This window comes from Peromyscus maniculatus, chromosome 22 (assembly GCF_049852395.1).
Source record: "Peromyscus maniculatus bairdii isolate BWxNUB_F1_BW_parent chromosome 22, HU_Pman_BW_mat_3.1, whole genome shotgun sequence".
NCBI lineage: Eukaryota > Metazoa > Chordata > Mammalia > Rodentia > Cricetidae > Peromyscus > Peromyscus maniculatus.
The window spans coordinates 44,382,895-44,405,610 of NC_134873.1; the positions used below are offsets into that span (position 1 = coordinate 44,382,895).

At 41.8% G+C, this 22,716-nt stretch overlaps 1 protein-coding gene across 7 annotated transcripts in view; it reads left to right on the forward strand.

Annotated features, from left to right (window-relative positions):
• The window catches only part of Ltbp1 (latent transforming growth factor beta binding protein 1), a 399,391-nt gene that overhangs the window by 260,661 nt on the left and 116,014 nt on the right, over window positions 1–22,716 (forward strand). For 4 of the 7 annotated variants that reach the window (XM_006984834.4, XM_076558654.1, XM_076558653.1 and 1 more), the window contains 6 exons: window positions 381–503; window positions 7,815–7,982; window positions 10,449–10,676; window positions 12,517–12,539; window positions 15,801–15,900; window positions 16,406–16,504. In XM_006984834.4, coding sequence (XP_006984896.1) covers window positions 381–503; window positions 7,815–7,982; window positions 10,449–10,676; window positions 12,517–12,539; window positions 15,801–15,900; window positions 16,406–16,504 — 741 coding nt within the window. The remainder of the gene's footprint in view (window positions 1–380; window positions 504–7,814; window positions 7,983–10,448; window positions 10,677–12,516; window positions 12,540–15,800; window positions 15,901–16,405; window positions 16,505–22,716) is intronic. The other 3 variants (XM_076558656.1, XM_076558655.1, XM_016003423.3) reach the window with 1 other exon arrangement.

Below are 22,716 nucleotides of genomic sequence, written 5' to 3' on the forward strand. Positions count from 1 at the left end.
ACTACTTTAGCGGTTCACATATTCTATGCACAGCTGGGCTGTCAGTGTCTCCAGAATAAGGATTGTTGCCTCACCCATGTGCTCCACAATGCTCAGCATACACTAATATAAAAGCTCTGTGAAGATGGCCCCGTTGGTTAGTTTTGTCTGCTGGTGCACTTAAGACTAGTATGTGCATCAGAACTAGTGATACAACTGCAAATGTTTAATGAAGACCCAGTCATTTTAATTTTAGTTCCTCTGTTCCTACTGTGTTCTCCCTTTGTTTACTTTAACCAAGATTATCACAGCAAAGCAGAAAGTGAACATGAGAACAGCCGGAATCTGCATACCAGGGCTTGGCTGGCTGCTCCTTCTGAACGGCTTTTGCTTTCTTGCAGATATTAATGAATGTCAGCTACAAGGTGTGTGCCCTAATGGTGAGTGTTTGAATACCATGGGCAGCTACCGATGTTCCTGCAAAATGGGATTTGGGCCCGACCCTACCTTTTCAAGCTGTGTTCGTAAGTAATCATCAGTTTGGCTTTCTATATTTTGATCATGTGTCTGGGGGGGAGGGGGGTTATCCAAAAGAAGAAAATATTCAAGTGGATGCTGAAAATATGGAAGAAAATGTCATAAATAAAAAGGACAAGAGCAGGGAGACCAAGCCAATATGGTAAACTAAACCCATATCACGGGACCGCCTCCAAGATGCATTTTAACTGCATTCAAAAGTCCTTCACAGCAAAAACACAGAATAGGGCATAATCATAAAGAGGGAATAGATTTGGATAAAAATGAAAAGAGTTAGCCAGGCCGTGGTGGCTCATGCCTTTGATCCCAGCACTAAGGAGACAGAGGCAGGTGAGGCCAGCCTGGTCTACAGAGCAAGTTCCAGGCATCCAGGGCTACACCCAGAAGCTCTGTCTTGAAAAACAAACAAACAAACAAACAAACAACAAAAAAGGAAGGTGGGGAGAAAACAGTTATTGAAATAGGTACATCAGTCCTTTGTGGTTCTGGGAGATAAAAACAGATTTTTTTTTTCCTCTTCATGAATCTTTAAGCCTTCTTTAGGCTAGCTCAGACTTGGTCTCAGCTCCTGCCTTTAATGATTGCAAATCCTGAGTCACCAGAGTCTGTTTTTATGAGGTTTCACTGTACTTTCTCAGTTGGAAAAGCCTGGAAAAATCATTCTGAAGCCCATGCATTTCAGATTTTCTGGCCCTGTTCTAATGTCCTCTGAATCTACAAAAGGCCCCCGAAGGGATGCTAGTGGTTTGGGGGGAATGTCCCTGGGGTTTTCTTTCCTATATAGTAAAGGTAAAAGTCTCCCATGAAGCCACATATTCTAACATTGAAATATGATTTAACCCAAGAGGCCCCCTCTTCATGAAAATGAATCCAGGATATTCACTAGGGTATTTATATGATCAACATAGATTATGCAATCTGTATGCCAATTGGATTGGAGGCACCTGAGGTAAAAAGGCCTTGCAAGTGTAGCCTCTGTGTGTGTGCATGTGTGTGGTGTGTATATGTGTGTCTGTATGTAGACAAGATCATACCTCAGGCACCATTTACCTCGCCCTTTGGGGCCAGGGACTCTCACTGGCCTGGAGCTTATCAAGTAAGCTAGGTTGGCTGGCCAGTGACTCGCAGGGATCCCCATCTCTCTGTGCTGAAGTACCTCTTCAACACTGGGGTTATAAGCTGGAGCCACACCCCTGGATTTTTCTTACATGGATTCTTGGGGTCAGACTCAGGATCTCATGCTTGCGGGGTGAGCAGTTTACCAACTAAGCTCTCTCCCTGGCCTTAAATGCGGATTTAAAAATACTGTTTTGTATTCTAACGTGTGTAGATGTTTTGTCTCCACATATGTCTGTGTGCCCTCTATATGCCTGGTGCCCACAGAATCCAGGAGACGGTACTGGATCTCCTGGAACAGGAGTTATAGACAGTTATGCACCAACATGTGGATGCTGGGAATAGAATCTCAGGTCCTCTGGAAGTGCAACCAGAGCTCTTAACCACTGAGCCATCTCCCCAGGCCTCCAACTGCAGAATTTTCAAAGATAGCCATATTTCACTGTAACCTTTTTATTAGGAAAGTAGGTAGACAATGCACATTAAAAAAAACAAAAACAAAACAAAAACAACTGTATACAATGATACAAAGGTAACTTGAAGAGTGATTCTGCATGTGTCCATCCAGCTAGGTCCTTTGAATTTCTTCTAATGTGGACTTCGTGTTTATTAAGCTGCAGCCTGCTTTTCCGGCCTCACATTTGATCAAGTGAAAACACTCTTCTTCCCAATGACATGGTCCTTCAGCTTTAGCGCAGCTTAACTCTGTCTGAGCTGTGATATAGAAATGACGAAAGGAAGTCCTTTTTGGTGAATGTAAGCCTTTTGAAGCATTGTTACTCATGACTCCTGTTTTCCTTTACAAACTGACAAATGCAGATTAGGAAATTGTGCACGTAAGTCTTTTTTCTTTCTTTCTCTTTTCTGTGTTCTTTTGTGAGCGGCTCGGATCTAAAGTAGACAGGCACCTAACCAGAGGGCTTTTTGGAGGTTGACTAAATTAGACTGTAAAGTTTTCATACAAGTCATATTTGAAAACATGATGTAAGGATTTAGAATGTTGGGGCGCAAACCAAACTGTTGATAATGTCCAGATCATGTACAGGTGTCTCTCAGCTACTTTGAACTACATAAACCTCTAAATAGGTTTCCAATGTAAGCAACAATTATCTTAAAGAGCTTTGATGCAGAATTCGTTGTCAATGACTTTTTACTTGACATAGTTTGGTTAGAATTCTCACATGGAAGGTTGCAGATTAGGTAAACTTGGAGAACTAGCCACAGACTTGTGAAAGTGTGACAAGATCTGATGTCTAGCATGACATCAGGGCAGACGTCCAGGCTTTAATGAAATCGTTGAGACCTGCCAATGTGAATTTTGAAACACTTGCACAGTTCCTTAGAATTTATTTTCCTTGTCATTGCCCAAATAATTCTGAACTTATTAAACAACCATCCATTCTTATTTGAAAAATAAATATTTCAATTTTACGGTTCAGCTGCAACAGCTGAAATGATAAGTATTAAGAGGATATTTATTTGTTGCTAGTTCAAGTGTTCCAGTTTAGAACTCAGAGTTAAAATTGAGCCCTTTTCCAGCATTGGAGTCCACAGATGTATTTCTTTTCTTTCTCTGAATTTACCACATGTGGTATCACGGATGTGTGTCCAGTTCCTTCAGGGTTTGTGATTTGTACCTATTTGACCTGGTTTGTTGATGAAGAAACTGCTGAAGAGTCTGAAGGCAGTTGGAAAGAATCCGAGGAGAACTGTGATGTTCTCAATAAGCGGGGACGGAGAGTGTAGCCTCTCATAGTCATGGGAGAGTAGCAAGGGAGATTAGGAAATGAGCAAGTGCTTACACACACACACACACACACACACACGCACGCACGCACGCACGCACGCACACACACGCACGCACGCACGCACGCACACGCATGCACGCACATGCCAGCCAAGGCTTGAGTGTACAAGCCCGTGGTAGAGACCGACAACATTTGCTTCAGCAGCATGAAATTAGGGTACATCCAGGCCATGAATGCGTGGCTGACTCTGGGAACTTCAAGAAGTGCACTTGGCAAAGACTGAGGAGCATTGGGAAGCTCTCTGTGTTCCTGAGTGCAGCAAGGTGAACACCCTCTGCTTTCCTTGACTCCAGCCAAAGGGTGCAGCCTAGCCCACTCTCTGTCCTTGACTTCATGGAGTCAAAAAGAAGAGAGGAGGAGAATGCTGATGTTTGCTGGCTCTTTGGACCTGTGCTTGTAGCTTATGGTGCTGGGACAGTATACTCCAAGCCTGCCCCTGCCTGTCTTATGGGGAAAAGTGAAAAGTGTGGGCTTATCACAATAATTTGAAGAAAGGTAGAATACATCAAGGAAGACTTTCTACCTTCTGAAGCTGTACTTGTTTTTCTGTGGGCATTTAAGCATCCCATACTGACTGCTGCTGAAGCTCAGGAAAGGTCCCCAGATGAAAGAAATCTGCCTTGGGGCTTTTGAGGTTTTATGTATTCTCCATCCTTGAACTTGGAGTTAATTGATAGAAACAGGAAGCCAAGAAGGAGATGTGCTCAGGAACTTCTGCGATTGCCCTAGAGGTCATGAGACAAAGAAGAGGAGCTTCTTTCTAAAAAGCCAATCACATTTATATATATGATTTCTAGTTAGTTTCTCCACCCTCTTTATCAAATGTCTTAATATTGTTCATGTCTCACACACTAGAAATTAGAGCTAAGAGAGTTATAGAAACTTCTTCAGATCACATAGCTAATAATCAACAGTAGAGATTTAATGCTAGGATTTGGAGCATCCAGATTTAGGGTTCTGAGTCAGCAGTTGACAAACTTCTGTCCATGGATCGAATCTGCCCACTGTCTGGTTTTGTAAATAAAGTTTTATTGGTACACAGCCATCTCCATTTACATGTTGTCTAAGGTTGCTCTTGTAGTAATCATGGTGGAGTTAGGATGTTGGAAGAGGGACTGTGGGGCTTACAACACCTAAAATATTTGTTATCTGGCCCATTTCAGGAAAAGTGTGCTGAGCATTAAGCTGAGAAGCCATCTGGTAGAACAATCAGAGGCAGTAGGAATATTTGCATCCCTGCTGTCTAAAGAAGACATTCGTCAGTCCAAACAGAGGAACTGAACTTTTAATTTTATATAAGTTTTATTTAGTAATATTTGCCTCTTGCTTGATGTATTGAACTGCATAGTTGTAGATCAATGGTTCTCAACCCTTGGGTCATGACCTCTTTGGGAGTCAAATGATCCTTTCAGAGGGGTCTCCTAAGACCATCAAAAACCACAGACATCTACAATTCATAACAGTGGCAAAATTACAGTTATGAAGAAACAATGAAAATAATTGTATGGCTTAGGTTGGGGGGCAGGTCACAAAACATGAGAAACTGTATTAAAGGGTTGAAGCATTAGGAAGATTGAGAACCACCGCCTTAGATTTTACTTTTAGTGTTTTAGAAAGTGAAATAGAGCCGGGCGGTGGTGGTGCACGCCTTTAATCCCAGCACTCGGGAGGCAGAGGCAGGCGGATCTCTGTGAGTTCGAGGCCAGCCTGGGCTACCAAGTGAGTCCCAGGAAAGGCGCAAAACTACACAGAGAAACCCTGTCTCGAAAAATCCAAAAAAAAAAAAAAAAAAAAAAGAAAGTGAAATAGAGTTTCTTCTAACTCTCCTAATTTCCCTCTAAATCAGGCTTCCTGGCCAACTGAGTGGGTTGTTTTTGGTTTGATTATTTGGTGCTCACATTAACACTGTTGGCTCAGGCCACCAAGTGGAGCCTGTCAGCTTGAAGTCTTTCGTCTTATTTGGCTTTCAAGGAAGTCATTACGTCTTCATCATCTATCTTGTACTTCCTATTTTTTCTACCTCTTCTATGGCTACCTCAGCTCAGGGACCCTATCTTTCCTTATAGGCCATGGCACCATGGCCTGGGGGATAGACAGGTCTCTGCTACCTCTTTGCTCCCAGATAATAGTGGTAACTATGAGAAAACGTGGTGGCGATAATCTTTATTGTGTACTTAATAAGTGCCTGACCATACTGTAGGTCCTGTGCACGGATTGTCACCTGTAGTATTTATGAGATCTCCCTGATCTCATATGTATGCTTGTTCTTCCTGTTTTAGAAGTGAAGAAACTGAGGCAGAAAAGGGCTAAAGTAAAGTTCTTGCAGAGAGTCACATGGCCGATAAATCACAGAGCTCCATAGGCTGAGTCAGGAAGAGGGAAATGGTCTGAAAAGACAAGCGACCTTTATGTAATTTTAGAGAGCTCCCAAGGCTCCACCTTGTAAAGGTTTCATAGCCTTCCGAAACCATATCACCAGCTGGGCACCAGGCATTCAAACACACTGTGGGTGGCATTTCCCATGCAAATACAACAACAATTGATATTGATCATCACAGGACAAATGCTGGGAATTTGAAGAAACTGGTCTGCTCTGAATTGCCCGTGGCCCTCAAACCTAGAAGCAGCACTAATGTGATTAATTTTATAGTTAAGCCCCATTGTGTATAAAATAGGCTCTGGTCTTGACATTGCTTCTGTGGGAATATGGGTTATAAGTAAGACTCAGTCATTTGAGGAAGGAAATTCTGGAGCAAAATCCTCTGTGAGCTACATGAGAATTCTGTGTGGGTTCTAATGAGTATATATACATGTGTGCACGCACACTCATAAGTGCCCATGTGTATTATGTGAGCGACATCAATCATTCCAAGGGTTTACTCTCCTTTGGGAGTCTAGTACCCTGCTGCTAAGCTTTCTTTTCCTTTTAGTCTGTGACCTTTGACCTTCCAGAGCTTATTTGCATGGAAGCCAGAAAGTGTGTGTGAGAGGGAGTGGGAGAGTTCCAGACTTTTCTATCTACCCACTTCTTTTAGAAACCGCAGCAAGAGCACCCTTTATTAGGCATATTTTGTGAAGGTGATTTTGCTTGTTTCATTATGTTTCTGCCATGTGGAGGGATTGAACCCATGGCCCTGTGTAAGCTACGCAAGTGCTTTATCCCTGATCCATGCCCTCAGCACATGTGTGGGTTTGGAATCTTCAGGAGTGCTCTAGTTTTTCATCTACCCCTATCCTCCAACTCTCAGTTCACTTGTAATGTCAATTTGTTTTATCTCAAAGCCTGCCCCCAGTGACGTACTTTCTCCAGTAAATCTGTACCCCCTAAACCTCTCCAAACACCACTGCCAATTGGGGACCCAGGGTTCAAATGCCATACACTATAGGGTACATTTCCCATTTAAACCATCCCAACAAGTTTCTTAAAAATTAGGGGACCAGGCAAGTGGTCATCCACACTTTGGTGCCAGTCATGTCCCTTACGTCTTCCTCTGCTGAACAGCTTAATTATGCAGATTCTTTTTAGAGCATCTAACCTGGGAAGTCAGTCCGGTAGGAAAGGTGGAAATGTGCGTCAAAGAGAGAAGGGCAGGAAGTTGGGTTGAATCATGAGTTGAACCAGGGGTTAGAGGGAAGGCAGATCGGGATGATACCATGAGAGCGAAGAGATATGGAAATACACATGCTCTCAAGTTTGCCTTGTGCACCAGGCATTTGAGCGATAACCACCCACTGCTAATGTGCAGTAGAAGATCAGAATGGGAAGGATGGAGTTGGATGGTCATAGCCTGGTTGTCTTTGCGGCACAGAATGAGGTCTTGAGACCTTGTCTGCTCTGCTACACCGGGACTTTGTGTGTCTCGGTGGGTCAGCAGCTACTCTCTGCCTGCCATTAATATTCTTTGGCCTCAGGTGAGGATTATTTCTGAGCTCCCACCAGTTCTCCATCTGAACAGGGCAGCTGCTGGTCTATGGCACTAACCACACTCCTGTTTTTCATGCTGCCTAGACATTCACCAATTGTCCTAGAACCATCTCTGCGGGCAGTCTAGGGTCATGGGTCATGGTTGTGATTAATCGTAAATGACTAGGTTTGTTGGACAGGCCGGCATTTGTGGAAATGCTTAACTTATACACACATTCCTATATTAATATTTGTTACAGGTACAGGAATAACTAGTTATAGCATTTGGTGCTCTGATTCCCAGAATGATTTAATGAATGGACTCTTAGCCAAAAAGAATGATCGCCCTAACCTAGATGGGTTTATCTTAAAGCATGGTCTCTCACCGTGCTCTAAGGGCCATCTTATTTTAACTTCAAGTCGGGATGACTCATTTCTTCAATGACATTAGGCTTTGTCTCTTTCTTCAGCGGATCCCCCTGTGATGTCAGAAGAGAAGGGGCCCTGTTACCGCCTTGTCAGCCCCGGAAGGCAGTGTATGCACCCTCTCTCTGTTCACCTCACCAAGCAGATCTGCTGTTGTAGTGTGGGCAAGGCCTGGGGACCACACTGTGAGAAATGTCCGCTCCCAGGTACAGGTAAGCCATGGCCAGCGACACACATAAGTGTTCCCAGCCACGGGAACAAAATGACTTCAGCAGCTTGGGTCATTTTTTGGTTTCCCAGTTTTGTTTTTAACGGTATAATGTGTTTGTATCATTACTGAAGAAAACATAGTTGAAGAAGCTCCACTCAGGAAAAAAAAATGCACAAAGGAATTCCCCATTATTTCTGGGCAACAGTAGACTTCCTTTTGATTGTTAAGCCAAGAAGATAAACCCTTTCATTTTATTCTCAGCTTCCAGAACTCGAAGACTGATAGTTAAGTATAAAAACCAGAAAGCTGTACAGGGCCATGTGCGTTCCTAATGGTCCACCGCCCATCGTTCCACAATAACGGCCTTGTGGACATTGACTTATTTACTTGGCTACTGAAATACAAAGAAATACAAAGAATTGTATTCAGTTTTGTATTTATGCTACGAAGATAACTCTAAAGGAGATCTTGCCAAAGCCACCATGAACTTTGAAGGGGGTCAAGTGTCAATAAGTTGAGTCTTTACTCCTCAGTTGGGTTCATAATTACCCAGGGCTCTGAGAGGGTAAATTTCTCTAGATACCTTACTTTTAAAATCAATAAACTCTCAAGCAGAGTCAAAAGGAGTTCAATGGAAGAGAGAGAGAGCCATGATCTGCAAGCGCTGGGCATCTTACGGGCAAGGAAGGCGTGGTCTCTTTTTCACTGGCTTGGTATAGCTTCGAAACCCAACACTAGTTGTTTACTCTTGAGAAACTTCCCAGGTAGGGGAGGGCATTATATCTCTAGGGCCATGTAATGTCTGAAAGTAGCAAATTACACAACAGTAGACAGAATTTAGATGTGAACTTCAATATTCATAGTGGTTCACCTTTCATAGTGGTTCGCCTTTCATAGTGGTTAGGATCAAAAGGAACAATGAAAGCAAAAGTGATATTGTTGCTGTTGGTGAATTAATAGAGTGGATGGCTTTTAGACTCTTCCCATAGGCTCTAGAGCCCTGCTGTGCCGTCTAACACACTTATTACTAAAAAAGCTTTGCTATTCATAAACCCATTTCTCTTGAAGTTCAATCTTGACAGCGTTTTAATCCGTACACAAAGTATAACCCAGCTGGGGATTGTTCATCAGGGCTACTTCCCAAAGTACAGTAACTACGTTCAAAAATGATATCAATGATACAGTTTTCATTCTTAAGTAAGTTTTGCTCCTTTGATGATTTTTAATTAAATATGTGCTTAGGTAGGAAACCATGCTTTGTTCTGGAACTATCCCTTTTTAAAGAATTCTCTGTCCGAGTAGGTTCCCTAGAAAACCCAATATTTCAGCACGCTTTAAAGAAATACTGTAAAGTTTCCTCTTCCTTAAGGAATCATTTTGGGCCCTGTCTATTCAGTACAATTTCTTGTTCACTGAAAGTGGGAAATGACTTATTTTACTTCCGATTTTTAAAAGTGGAAATAAAGACTGGACCATAAGCCCCCTTGTTTGCCTTTGGTCATTTGCTTCCAACACCCACAGCCCAGGCTGTATGTGGAGTTTGCCTCTGTCAGGCACCACCAACAACCACCATTGTCTTTTTTTCCCCTCCACCCACTCTTAGAGATTGCTGCTGGAGGTTGGAGGTTTGCAAACCACACACCATACCCAGTCCACTTGGAGAGGGCCAAAAAAAAAAAAGACACAATACAGATTTTTTTTTTCCTGGCGAGTGTGATAGTTACATGGTACAAAATGTCCCGTTGTCCTCTGGGTCGTGAAACTGACCAGGCTTTTGCTAGTTTTCATCCCTGTCCTGCTCATATAGAGAGCAACAGCTTGCGCTGGCATTTCCTTCCTGCGGTGGCTACTGTCTGTAGCCTCTCCACTTCGTGGATTTCTTCTCACTACCTGAAGGACCGTTTTAAAACCACGCCCCTCTTCGCCCCTTCTTCACCAGGACCCCCATTCCAGTGGTAGCGCGCCATTCTGGCGAGTCCTTGGGTTTGTCAACTGGAAACAATTCAGAAGGGTGTCAGCACCCCCAGTTTCCTAGATATAGTACTTGTCATTTAACTTAGATGTCCCTTGAGCTCTTCGTTAATAACCAATGAAAGCACAAAAGCAGGGGTACAGGAGAGAACCTGACTGTTGTTGATATTCCATAGTCACATATGAGACACTTGTCACCTGTACTTAAAATGACTGCTAGTATATTACATATCTTTTCATGTAATAGAGTTTACATATATAATTTTGTCAACGTAGTGGCATAATGGCTACTAGCATATAAATACGATATATAAAATTAGTGCCAAGTTTATCAGGAATTTAAACCATTTGCTTACGTTTTGCATCTGTTTCTGAAGTTTTGAAATGTATCTATATTAGCAATGACTTATTAAAAGATATTCATCATGATATTTTCCTCTGTATAAGTTTGCACTGTTAGATTTTTAAAAGGAATATTTTCCCATCCCAAATCTAGCTGCTTTTAAGGAAATCTGTCCTGGTGGAATGGGTTATACGGTTTCTGGCGTTCATAGACGCAGGCCAGTCCATCAGCATATAGGTAAAGAAGCTGTGTTTGTCAAGCCAAAGAACACTCAACCTGTTGCTAAAAGTACTCATCCTCCACCTCTCCCAGCCAAGGAAGAGCCAGTGGAGGCCCTGACCTCCTCGCGGGAACACGGGCCAGGAGTGGCGGAGCCCGAAGGTAAGCTTACCTGCTGGATGTGGGTCCTAGCTGCCCATCTCTGTATCTGTACTTCTTTGTCTATTTTGACCCTTCTGGACCATGGCTCTCAACCTTAATGTTGCTGACATTTTCTACTGTGTAATTCTTGAATAGATGAGGAAGCTGGACTGGGTGTCGTAGGATGTTTAGTTTTGTCAATGTAAGGTCCTTTCATTTACTTTCTGAGAAATCCAAGACAGACACGACTTGCTATATGTCGTAAAAAAAAAAAAAAAAAAAAAAGTGTATAATGGGACCCATGGCCAAGGGCAGAGAGTCTAAAGGGCTCTAGTTTTGACAGAGAGATTTTCTTCTCTCCTTGGTGGATAGAGCAGTATTTCTAGTTTTCTGACTATTTTGATTACCACAGAAAAGCCCTCACTCCTGGAAAACTGAACAGTTTTAGGTCTGTAAGTCTGTATGTATTTCCTCTAAAAAAAAAAAAAAGCTTCTTGTTGGTTTTTGCCATTGATACTTAGGTAAGGATTTGGGGTGCCCACTTGTGGGTCCTGTAGGGAGCTTGGCATAACCTTCTTCCCTGGTGGTAGGGGGTTTTCTGGGCTCTGAGCTTGGTGCCTTCTAGCCTATCTCTTTCTGCTCTTTTACTCTCTGCCCTCTATTTCTTCCTTGGATAGGCAGAGCAGGTTAGACCTCACCTAGTGTTGTCACTGTCCACCTAGGTCAGTGGTTCTCAACCTGTGGGTCAGGACCCCTCTGGGGGTCAAGCTGCCCTTTCTCAGTTAAACCTTTCAGCGAAGACCATCCTGCATGTCAGATATTTACATCATGATTCATAACAGTAGCAAAATGACAGTTATGAAGTGGCAACAAAAATAATTTTGTGGTTGGGGGGGTCACCTTAACACAAGAATTGTATTAAAGGGTCGCATTAGGAAGGTTGAGAACCCCTGACCTAGAGTATTCATCCTTTGTTTAGAAGAAGGAGATGGGCATAAGTGTGGTTCTGCCTTTAGAATTTTTTAGCAATGGGTTTTATAGGGTAGAAAGTAGGTTAGCTTCCTCCCATTGAAAGAGCAGGGGCTTTAATTTCTCTGGGAACCTCATTGCTTCTTGGAATTAATGCATCCAACCTTTTTGCTTTTTGCTAATGGTTAAGGAGACATACTGACTCAGGAAATTCCAAGTAATAAGCAAAGTTGAGGACTAGTGCTAAGAATTGCTTAATGAAACAAGCATTTCAAAATACAAAGACATCACCCCACCACAACAACACGAGTGATTGTGTAATACTGAAGTTGCTAATTATATTGATGCGAATTTATAATTGTCTCCTCTTGGCTTATGGGGTTTGGCTTTTGTTTGATTTAGTTAGCATGTCTACATGAAAATAATCAGAAGGCTTCATGAAAAACTGGTTTATATGAAAAATGAAGTACCGATTCTCATGTCTCAATGAAAAAATATCATTTCTTTTTTAACACTGACATCGGATGGATTTCTGAACACTAGAAGCGTTTGTTTTCTAAGACATGGGAAGTTTCCCAAACTAAAAAATTAAGCATTAAGCAATGTTTCAGAAAGTGTTTTCTTTAAAATTGAGGTTAATTTCCTTAATTTTGAATGAAAGACTTTGAACCTTTGGTCTCTGAACTTTGATAGTAGAACAATGAAATAGCACAGAAAGTTCTTTGCACTCATGTGTAAAATTCTCGCAATTGGCAGATGACAGGAATTCCACATTTGACTTAATTTGCTTCGTAATTGTTTGGGGGAGATATGGCTTTCTAATGTTTTCAAAAATTGAAATATGATGAGTGGATTGTGCTTGCTAATTCCCATCTCTCTTTTCTGGTTTTAGTGGTAACAGCATCTCCTGAGAAGGTAATTCATTCACTGTTTTTAAGTCTTTCTTTTTTACTTCAAGACACTTTTTAAGGTTATGTATATGACTTTTTTTTTAATTTTAGGATGTTCATATTATAGATCATTTTCTGTAAGGAAACACAATTCATTAATACAAGAAATTGTATGACAGGATTTTCTAAATGGATGTTGCCATTCTCAGTGCTCAAAAAGTGATGGCTAATAGTTTGCTGGGGTTGGGTGGGGAACACCATCTCTTGCCTGAATTCTGGAGAGAAGAAAATGATGAGCAGAGTTCATAGGGTCAACTAGTTGCCTAGACTAACTGTGGGAAGAAAGGCTCTTTTGTGTTCACCCAATTATGTATTCTCAGTATGCATATAAAATTAAGTGTGACACTAATTAATCTAACTAAAATTTAACACAAGCATTTGGATCAAATTAGATCAAATTAGATTAAAAACAGCGCTTACCCTTGAAAGTCACAATAAAATACCTAAATGTTGTTTCTTAGAAGTTTTAGAGAAAATTTGATCAGTTTTGGGTTTAGGAGCCTGAGATGGGGTTAGGAATAGTAAAACTCAATAGCGGGAAATATGAACTTTTTTTTTTTTTTTTTTTGCTGAATTGTCCTGTTCATGTAATATTGCATCTTCTCTGCCCCTTCTCCTGCCTTGATTCTTTATTTGATAATATGAAAATTATGTAATTATTAAGTGTTTTTCATTTTTATATCATTCATCCAGTTGCCAAGAATATATTAAGGCATTAAAACTCCTATGGGGGAAGGATGTAGAAATAAACTGTTTTAAATAGTGTTTCAATTGTTACATGTAGCATGTGTTACCATATGAGTGTTTAAAGAATCCAGAATAAGGAAATGATGGCTGTGGGATGATAACACTTATACTGAGATATATCATGGTATAGTGAGCCTGAAAGAACTACAATGGATCAGACTTGACTAGCACAGCTGTGGCTCAGTTAGCATCTTGAATGATGGGTGATGTACGGTAGCTTACAAGTTTGTTGATTTTGAGTCTAGCTCTGTACGATCCAAGGGGGAAAAAACTCACTGAGCTTGTAACTATGCCAGTCAGCTGCCTAAACAAACCCTTCATAACTCAGCCTTGTTCTTCTCTTATTATGGTGTGGTTTAGTGCAACTGTAATTGAGAATAGGGAAGAAAGAAAAGATACTGTCTCCAAGATGAGGCAGAGGGCAAGCAAGGAAGAGACCTGATGTCAAACTCTGGCCCCTATATGCACACACACCTAGGTGAAGATACATTGTAGGCACAAGTGTGTGTGCACATGCATGTGCGAGCGCATGGGTACGAAAGCATGCATACACACACATACACACACACACACACACACACACAGAGGGACAGAGAGAGAGAGACACAGAGAGACACAGAGACAGAGAGAGAGAGAGAGAGAGAAGGAATGGGGGATTGAATCAGAAAGAGATCGCAAATGTTTTTCTTATATGCTCTTAACTTCATTTGACCATTTTCTTTGTACAGTTAAGACCATACATTTTAATTTAAAAGGGAAGGGGAATGAAATCAGGGTCCGTTTAGAATTGATACTTTACAAAGGCCTCGTGATCTTAAAGACCGACGTGAGGAAAGGAGGTTAGTCCAAGGGTGAGACATTTACGAGTGAAGGTTTCATTGACAGCAGCAAAAAAATCAGGTTAGAAAGGGGACATGGTCCCGTTTTGATGGGCTAGAAATACTGAACTACACTTGTAATCAGTGAGGAAGTGCCTGCTGAACTGAGTCCCTGCCTGTGAAGTGGAGAAGTGGCATTGATTAGGAGGGCCATGCCTAAGGTGGATGGGGAGATCCTGCCTATAAAGTAAGCTAATGCTGGCTGCTCTTTGTTGCTATCTGCCGTGGGCTATGGGGGAGAGGTCACAGAGACCGAGGGAGGCTGTCTCTCACAAGTAACAAAAAGTCAGTCTGCCTTCAGACAGAGAGAAGGGCATGTGGGGAATATAATGAGTGGTCAGTGTTTCCCGGATGGATGTGTTGTGGATTAACTGAGGTAGGGAGTCTGCTAGCTTGAGAGGCCAGTTAGATGCTACAATGAGCCGAGCATGAGAAACAAGTCCAGACTGCAGCGCTGAGGACCGTGGATTAGAAAAGGTGGATAACCACAAAGGATACTGAACATGGACAGGTTTGGGGGTGTGGAACGAAAGAGGAGGCCCTAAAATGTGACTAAATCTGGATGGGATGGGTGAATGATGGGCAATGACCCAAAGATGAAGTTAGCATTGGAGGCTGGTGGATTTTGCCGGGGAGGGGTCAGGCATGGGAGTCTGTGGAATTTGTAGCATATCCAAAGTTACTCTGTAGGAATTCATACTTATAAAATTGGGTTTCGATGAAATCGTCTGTGAGGGTATCTACTATAGAAGCATAAAAGGTAGTAACTTTAGCCAGGAGGTAGGTCAAGAGTGAAACGGAGGTCAGGAAGTGGGTTTTCTGCAAGTTAAGCCAGAGAGGAGAGATGTTGGGTAACAGTGAGGAAGTAACTTGATGAATGCCTTTAATAAGGTGTTGTGAGTTCTCTGGCCCCACACTGGTGTGAGTAAAGGGGCAGACCCTTTTAACTAGACTAACTATCCCATCGGCATGAGCCCCTACGGAGCTATCGCTGAAAGCTGAGCCATGATGATGGTTGGATTTTTTTTTTTTCTTTTTGGCTTGAGTTAGGAAGCCTCAGCTGCTATTGCTATGACAACCTACCACTGCTGAGAGAGAACAGGCGGATGTTACCTTATTAGCGGTGGGCTAAAGAAGGCCACAGCGACGGCCTGGCTTAATGGACTTGGACTTAGTGGATGTTCTTTATGGCTCAGTTGCTACACCCATCATTCACTTAATCTGCAAAATGTGGATGTGGCACAGAGCCCCCTGTGACTGGCATGGATGTTTAGTTCCCAATTAGGGTTAGGGTTGCCCAGTTGGAGATCAAACGTGGAACTCTGGGCCAAGGGCACTGCTTTCAAGGCTTGACTCTGAAGTCCAAGGAAATGGATGAGAGCATGTGTGTAGCTAGCTAACATAGCTGCTGAAATAAGAGTTTGGACATTGTAACAGCACCACTTTTTAAAGTCACATACATAGGTGTGTATCTGATCCTATGATATTTTTGCCTTTCTGCGAATACAATTAATTAGATAAAAATAACACTACATGAGAAAATAAAAGTAATTCCCATTTTATGTCTCTGTCTCTATCTCTCTATGAAAAACAACCACCAGGAAATACCTTCACTGGATCAAGAGAAAACCAGACTTGAACCTGGGCAACCCCAGCTCTCCCCAGGCATTTCAACAATTCATCTGCATCCACAGTTTCCAGGTAATCTGTGCTGATATGTGTTGTTGATAAGGGTATTCTGAAAAAAAAAATCATTGGAATTTGTATGCCTATGTCTTTGATTGTGTTTAATGTATCATTGAATTTCATTGTGAAATGCCTACATGTACTACAATGAAATGCACAATCTAGAATGTTCCTACACTAGAACAATGTTCACCTAAGAAGAGTAATATATGTAGTGTAATAGGAAATATCAGCCTTTTGTTATCTTCAGTGGTCAGGACTAGTATACACTGTGCAAATATTGAAACTTTTTATTTATCAAATGGTCATATTTTTTGAATTCTGAATTTTTCTCAGTTTTTTTTTTTAACTAAACAGTCGAACCAGAAGTGTGAATTAATACCATGAGCTTTCAAGATTGTTATCAGTTCTTGAACAAAGCTACTGTTTTCTTTAGAGTAAGTTAGACTTCCATTTTGCCCCAGGATGTCAGTGTACATAACAAGGTTTAATTTTTTTTATCTCTCCCTTCTTCACACAGTTGTGATTGAAAAGACCTCACCCCCTGTGCCTGTAGAGGTAGCTCCCGAAGCTTCCACATCTAGTGCCAGTCAGGTGATTGCTCCTACTCAAGTAACAGGTCAGTGGAGAATTTGCTGTGTTCGGCATCCTATGAAAATCCGTGTGTAGACAGCGCTTAAAATGTAATATCAAATGCATGAGCTTGACCATCTCCAGGCTAGTTATCACAGCAAATTTATTGGAAATGAGTGTGCATATGTAAATCAGGGTACACATGCAGTGGCATATTAGAGAGCCATTAGCATTTCTAAAGAACATTTAATGTTTTCATGAAATATTTCTGTAATAATACTTATTAAGAAATGTGGGACACAGCCGGGCGGTGGTGGTGCATGCCTTTAATCCCAGCACTCAGGAGGCAGAGCCAGGTGGATATCTGTGAGTTTGAGGCCAGTCTTGGCTACCAAGTGAGTTCCAGGAAAAGGTGCAAAGCTACACAGAGAAACCCTGTCTCGAAAAGACCAAAAAAAAAAAAAAAAAATATGGGGCACAATGTCATGATGCCGATTTTATTTTTAAATGTCTACAAATATGGAAAAGGAGACCGAAAGTAATGCATCCGTGTTTACCAGTGATGAGGAACAGGGTTATAGATAATCTTTATGCTCTTAGATATGCTTTTGTATACCTTAAAATTCTTATAACAAACATATAAAAAAATTCCAGCAATGTATTGGCTTTGGAAACAAATGAGAAAAAGCTAAAACGTTAATGTTCTTAATAATAGGATAGCAGGGAAGTGTAGTAAGATCATCCATAGGAAAAATGATACCGAGAAGCATAAATAAAGGATTTCAACATAATCTATATAAGAGAAAAGGGAAAACAACCCAAGCATCCCATTGTAGAGAATTAAATGCTAAGTGACGGAGAAAGTGGCAGGACCTGGGCACAAGCATCCACTTTCAACTAGTTCAGTGCTAGAATCAAGACAAGTTTGCACCCCAAGCCTTGGCCCTCCCTGGGTTATATAGCACCTCCTCTTGGATTTTGTTATTAATACCAAGTCAAGTGCTATAGAAATGTGAGCAATTCTAAGTATATTTGGAGCTCTATACTGAAGCCATTATAACTTCTATCAGAAGAGGTTTGCAGGAAGGTGGACTCATATGAAATTACCCCTCAAAGAGGGATAGGCTCATAGACGTAGGCAGCCATGATGAGATTCTGAAGTGGAGACCATTAGGAGAAGATTGCCCCATAACATCATAATGGGGTCTGGAAGGGAGAAAGGGCCTTCAGTACCATAGGAAAAGGGGAAATTGCTGACGAGTGTTTCCATGGATGGTGGGAAAATTTCATGCTACATGACCTAGCCTCACCTTCATGCCAAGGAACATGTAGGCAGGCACTGTGTAGGATGTAAAGTAATCCTGGGGCTACAAACCAGGAGGGAGAGAAAGTGAGAATAATAAGCTCACAGTGTTCGTGTAGACTCTGTCCATTGAGAGAGACTGCAGGGTGGCGGAGGGATGGGCTCCGTGTGTGTGTGTGTGTGTGTGTGTGTGTGTGTGTGTGTGTGTGTGTGTGTGTGAGAGAGAGAGAGAGAGAGAGAGAGAGAGAGAGAGAGAGAGAGATTGATACAGATAATAGATGATAAGATGGTAGATAGAGATATTGACAGATAGAGATATTAGTAGAAATACAGGCTCTGTGATCTAACAAAAATGATGACACTTTTTAAAGGAGCATGATTGAAATTATTATTCCATATTCTGAGCCCATATATGTGTACCTCTACCCTGCTCATCTGAAGTACATAAGCATGTAATGTACTCCTTAGGGGAACAAAAACCTAATTATTTACCTCAGTGTTACAAAATACAGCATGGTAATGTAATTCACAGGTTTCTCTAAATAAGTATTGCATTTCCATTTCCCAATGTGAAGGTAAATTCAGTTGGTATCTGGCATCAGTGGACAAATCTCTTTTCACATTAGTTTCACAGGAATTAATTACATTTCACCTAGATGAATGAGGTTTCATCATTAAACAAAACTATAGAAATGATCGTGAATGTCTTTTTTTCAAATAAAGATTTGTTTTATTTTCAGTTGTGTGTGTGTGTGTGTGTGTGTGTGTGTGTGTGTGTGTGTGTGTGTGTGTGTAGGTGGGGGTGCGGGGTCTGTGCACGTGTGAGTGCAGTGTCTGCAGAGTCCAAACGGAGTCCTGGAGCAGGTGGCTGTCAATCACCCGACGTGGGTGGCGCTGGAAGAACAAGATGCGCAGTTAACCACTGAGCCATCTCTCTGGCCTTCATGGTCTTGGCTTCATCACTTAAATGCAAACATGTGAGGAGTAATAAGTGGGAGTTTCTGGGCTTCAGCTTGAACTGCAGAGCTGATTGAAAGAAAAATGGATGTAGCCCTGCTCTACGCAGTTGTCAGAAGACAGCTCAATTTAGTCTGGCAGATTTTCAGGGCTAACATCTGCTATCACATGTTTGAAGCGCAAATATTTCCTTCCAGGAAACAAGTGACCCTGATAATTTTTTTCCCCTTTTTGTGGAACAGTCATTAGTGTTGCCACTTCCGCTAGTGAAATAACTTTTTGGAAGGAATCCACCCTTTGGGAGACAATTATAAATGGAGAGGCTCCTAATGGATGTATTTGCAACTTTCAGAGCTGTTACGTAAACATGAGGTACAATAGTATGAGAATACTATTTCATGCCAAATTCCATCTCCAACCCAAATGTAAACATTGCTGGCAGTTAATGTGATGACCAAAGACATAGAATTAAGGAAGCCTCACATCATTTATCACAGGAACGCTGTGTAGTTTTTCTCCTTTGAAGAATAGACACAATCAATGCCATGTCTTACTGCTATTTTCTCCCATAGCTGGAGGAAGGCATGGACTAATCTAAGATCCTATAATAAACACAATCCATTCCGTGTTGCTCCGTGATGATATCTCCGTGATTGCGAGATTGGAAAGGAGCCTTTTTGGATCTAGCCACACACCCTTGAACATGGAGTAATTATACAAGGAGCAGACTATTTGTGGGAAGCATTAGTTTCCACTCTGAACAGCTGACTTGGTGGCTTGCAACGTTATTGACCTACCGTTTCCAAATCAATCATGCATTTCAGCATATAAATTCCCGATTTTGCACAGTGTCATAATAGCTGAGGGATAGGTTGGAAAAAATCAAACCTTTATTTCTCTAGCAAATATTTACAAAGTGGAAACATCTGTTTCAATTGTTGTGGGACAATGTCTGCTCCTCCTGGGGTACTTGGGAAGCCAGGGCATTTTAATAAACCTTTCCATGAGTTAATACTTGATGCCTTGCTCCGGCTCTTCCTGTACTGTCTCCATGGCCCTTGCAGAGCAGCCAGGAATTGCTCTTCCTCCCCCACAACTGCCTTATGGAAACCTCCAGAGTGACCATGGCCAGAATGGTTTAAAAACTATTTGCGAGTCTGATTTTTCCAGGACTCAGAGTTGACCCCTTCAGAAATGTTTGTCCCCAAAGCATATTCCTGCTGTTGTGAGTCGCAAAAAAACATGCCAATGAGAAATGAACTGGTTATTTTAGGACAGAGCTGTCTGTCACCTTGGGCTATTCCAGCTCCTTTATCTGGGCATTGCTTTTGTTCAGTCCTCCCTTTGACTAATCAGATGGTGAAGAAATGACCTCAGGATCAGCTCGCTGGTTTTCACGACTGGCCCAAAGCTCCTCATTTTGAAAATAAACACACTGAGGTGTTGAATCTATCATGGACTTTATTGGTGAGAGACACAGAGCATTTGGTTTTCCACTGGCTTTTGCTCATCGTTCCTTTTTTTCCCCAAGTCCTCGGTGGATTTTAGAAAAAAGGAATAGAATAAGATTCTTGACCTGGTGAAGTTGGAATTGGATCAGGGGCAGAACTGTCTTGTGACCCAAGTGGCACATGTGTAAGCATTTTTCAAGGGCACTCACTTGACCAGCTCTCTGGGACACCAAACAATCTCTGGAACAAAAAAATATTCATTTTTACCAGGGAGCCCTTGAGGATAGGAGTGAGCCCTGCCTGGGAGGCCTGGCCTCCGTGCTTTGTCACAGCTCCTATAGACAGTTTCTAAAAGGAATGTGTGTCTCTTCATAAACTGGCCCATCCTGTAGGAATGAGTTTACTTGCCTGCAGGTGAGCGACTCTTAGGCAAATGGAAAGCATCTTGTCTTTGCCACTAAACCCAGAAAAATCAGAGATCTTTTCCTATTAAGGCAGTATCCTCAGGACTCACCTTTCTGTGTGCTGTATGTATTCTTTAGTGTGAAAACCTTAATGTGGAATGAGGGAAATGTGAGGAAGACATACTTTAAAAGGTTAAAAACACTGGGCGGTGGTGGCGCACGCCTTTAATCCCAGCACTTGGGAGGCAGAGGCAGGCGGATCTCTGTGAGTTCGAGGCCAGCCTGGGCTACCAAGTGAGCTCCAGGAAAGGCACAAAGCTACACAGAGAAACCCTGTCTTGAAAAACCAAAAAAAACAAAAAAACAAAAAAAAACCCACAAAAAAACGTTACACACACACACACACACACACACACACACACACACACACACACACACACACACACACAGGTGTACTCTCATATATGCATGGGAAATCAAACTCAAACCCAAACCGAGGGCCTTGCTTATACTAGGCAAGTACTGAGCTAAAATCCCCAGTGTTTAGCCTTTTGAGGTAGGGTCTCAACATGTAGCTCAGGCTGACCTTGAACCTTCAGCTCTCCCATTACCATCTCCCAAGTGCTGGAGTTCCAGAAGTGGGATGCCAATCCTAGCCGATTTATACTAACTTTCAGAAAAACACTGAATCTGACTATCTTTTTGGTGGTTGCTAGTAGAAAGCAGGTAGGCTATCTCCAAGGTGATTGAGGGAGGCTTTCTGTCCAGGAAGGTGGGATCTTGTTAAGCAAGTGAATGAAAGCAATCTTTGAGGACAAAACATTGGAAGTTATAATAACTAATCATTGTGTAAAAGCAAGATGACCAATGAAGAAATCAAGTGTGTTGTAGGAATGGCCCGTCCTTCCTTCCTTTCTTCCTTCCTTCCTCCCTCCCTCCCTCCCTCCCTCCCTCCCTCCCTCCCTCCCTCCCTCCCTCCCTCCCTCCCTCCTTCCTTCTGTCCCTTTTTCCCTACATCCCTCCCTCTCTCCGTCCCTCCGTCTATCCCTCACTCTTTCCCTTCTTCCTTGATGCATCTCCTAATATTCTCTAGTGGTGTCAACATGGCAGTTCCATACATGTTTAGTGCCTCACCAAACAGGACTAATGCAGAAGATAAGTCAACTCAAATTCCCCAAATGTTCTTCACCTGTGTAACTTCGACCCTCGGCTCTAACGTAACGTGCAGGATTGAAAGGAGAGGCCATTGTTACCCAATTCATTTCCCACGATAAAAGAGTTAGCATTGTAAATCATTTTTCATGCAGATAGTTAACAGGACATAACAGGACAAGCATAAGAGAAATAGTTGGAATACACTGATGAACTGTGGTGCCGGAACGTATTGAGTTCTGTCCCAGCATCATATGTTTTTGGAAACTTTTATTCATGTGTGTAAAAATTCCAACCTATAGTTATGCCTTAAAAATAACAAATAAATATCTGCAAATCAAGACACTGGGATGCACAAGGGGGTACTGCAGTGGTCAAACCTTTTGCACTAAACTCTAGTTTTATAGCCTTTTAGTTTGCTCTGGATCATTGCCCTAGTATGTTGATGATGATGAATTCATTTTACTTTTGCAAATTTGGCCTTCCCTGTTTTAAGAAAAATGGCCAGAAAAAATAATGTGTATAGGAATATCAGAAATTCACAAACCAAGAGCTCTAAATGCCAATCATTTCCAAATTAGGCATCTACCTATAATGGATCAGTGATAACTATATTTCTTCTGGTTTTTTTCTGCTCTGAAATTTGCACGGGAGAATTGTTACCTGAAATTCTGTGAGTGTAACACAGTGAAAGTGTTTTCACCTTTTACCTTCAGAGTTTTGTAGCACATAGAAATGATATTGTATTTATTTGATCTTATATGTATGGGTGTTAGTAGTAGGTCTTTCTCTGTCCCACCAGTCAGCTCCCAAAGAGTGACACAAAGATTTCTTATTAATTATGAAACTTGGCCTATAGCTTAGGCTTGTTCCTAACTAGCTCTTACAACTTAAATTAACCCACTTATATTAACCTATGCTCTATTACATATTGTTACCTCTTGCACCTTCTGTTTTTTCTCCATCTCTCTTGGCATCTCCTGTGCACCTA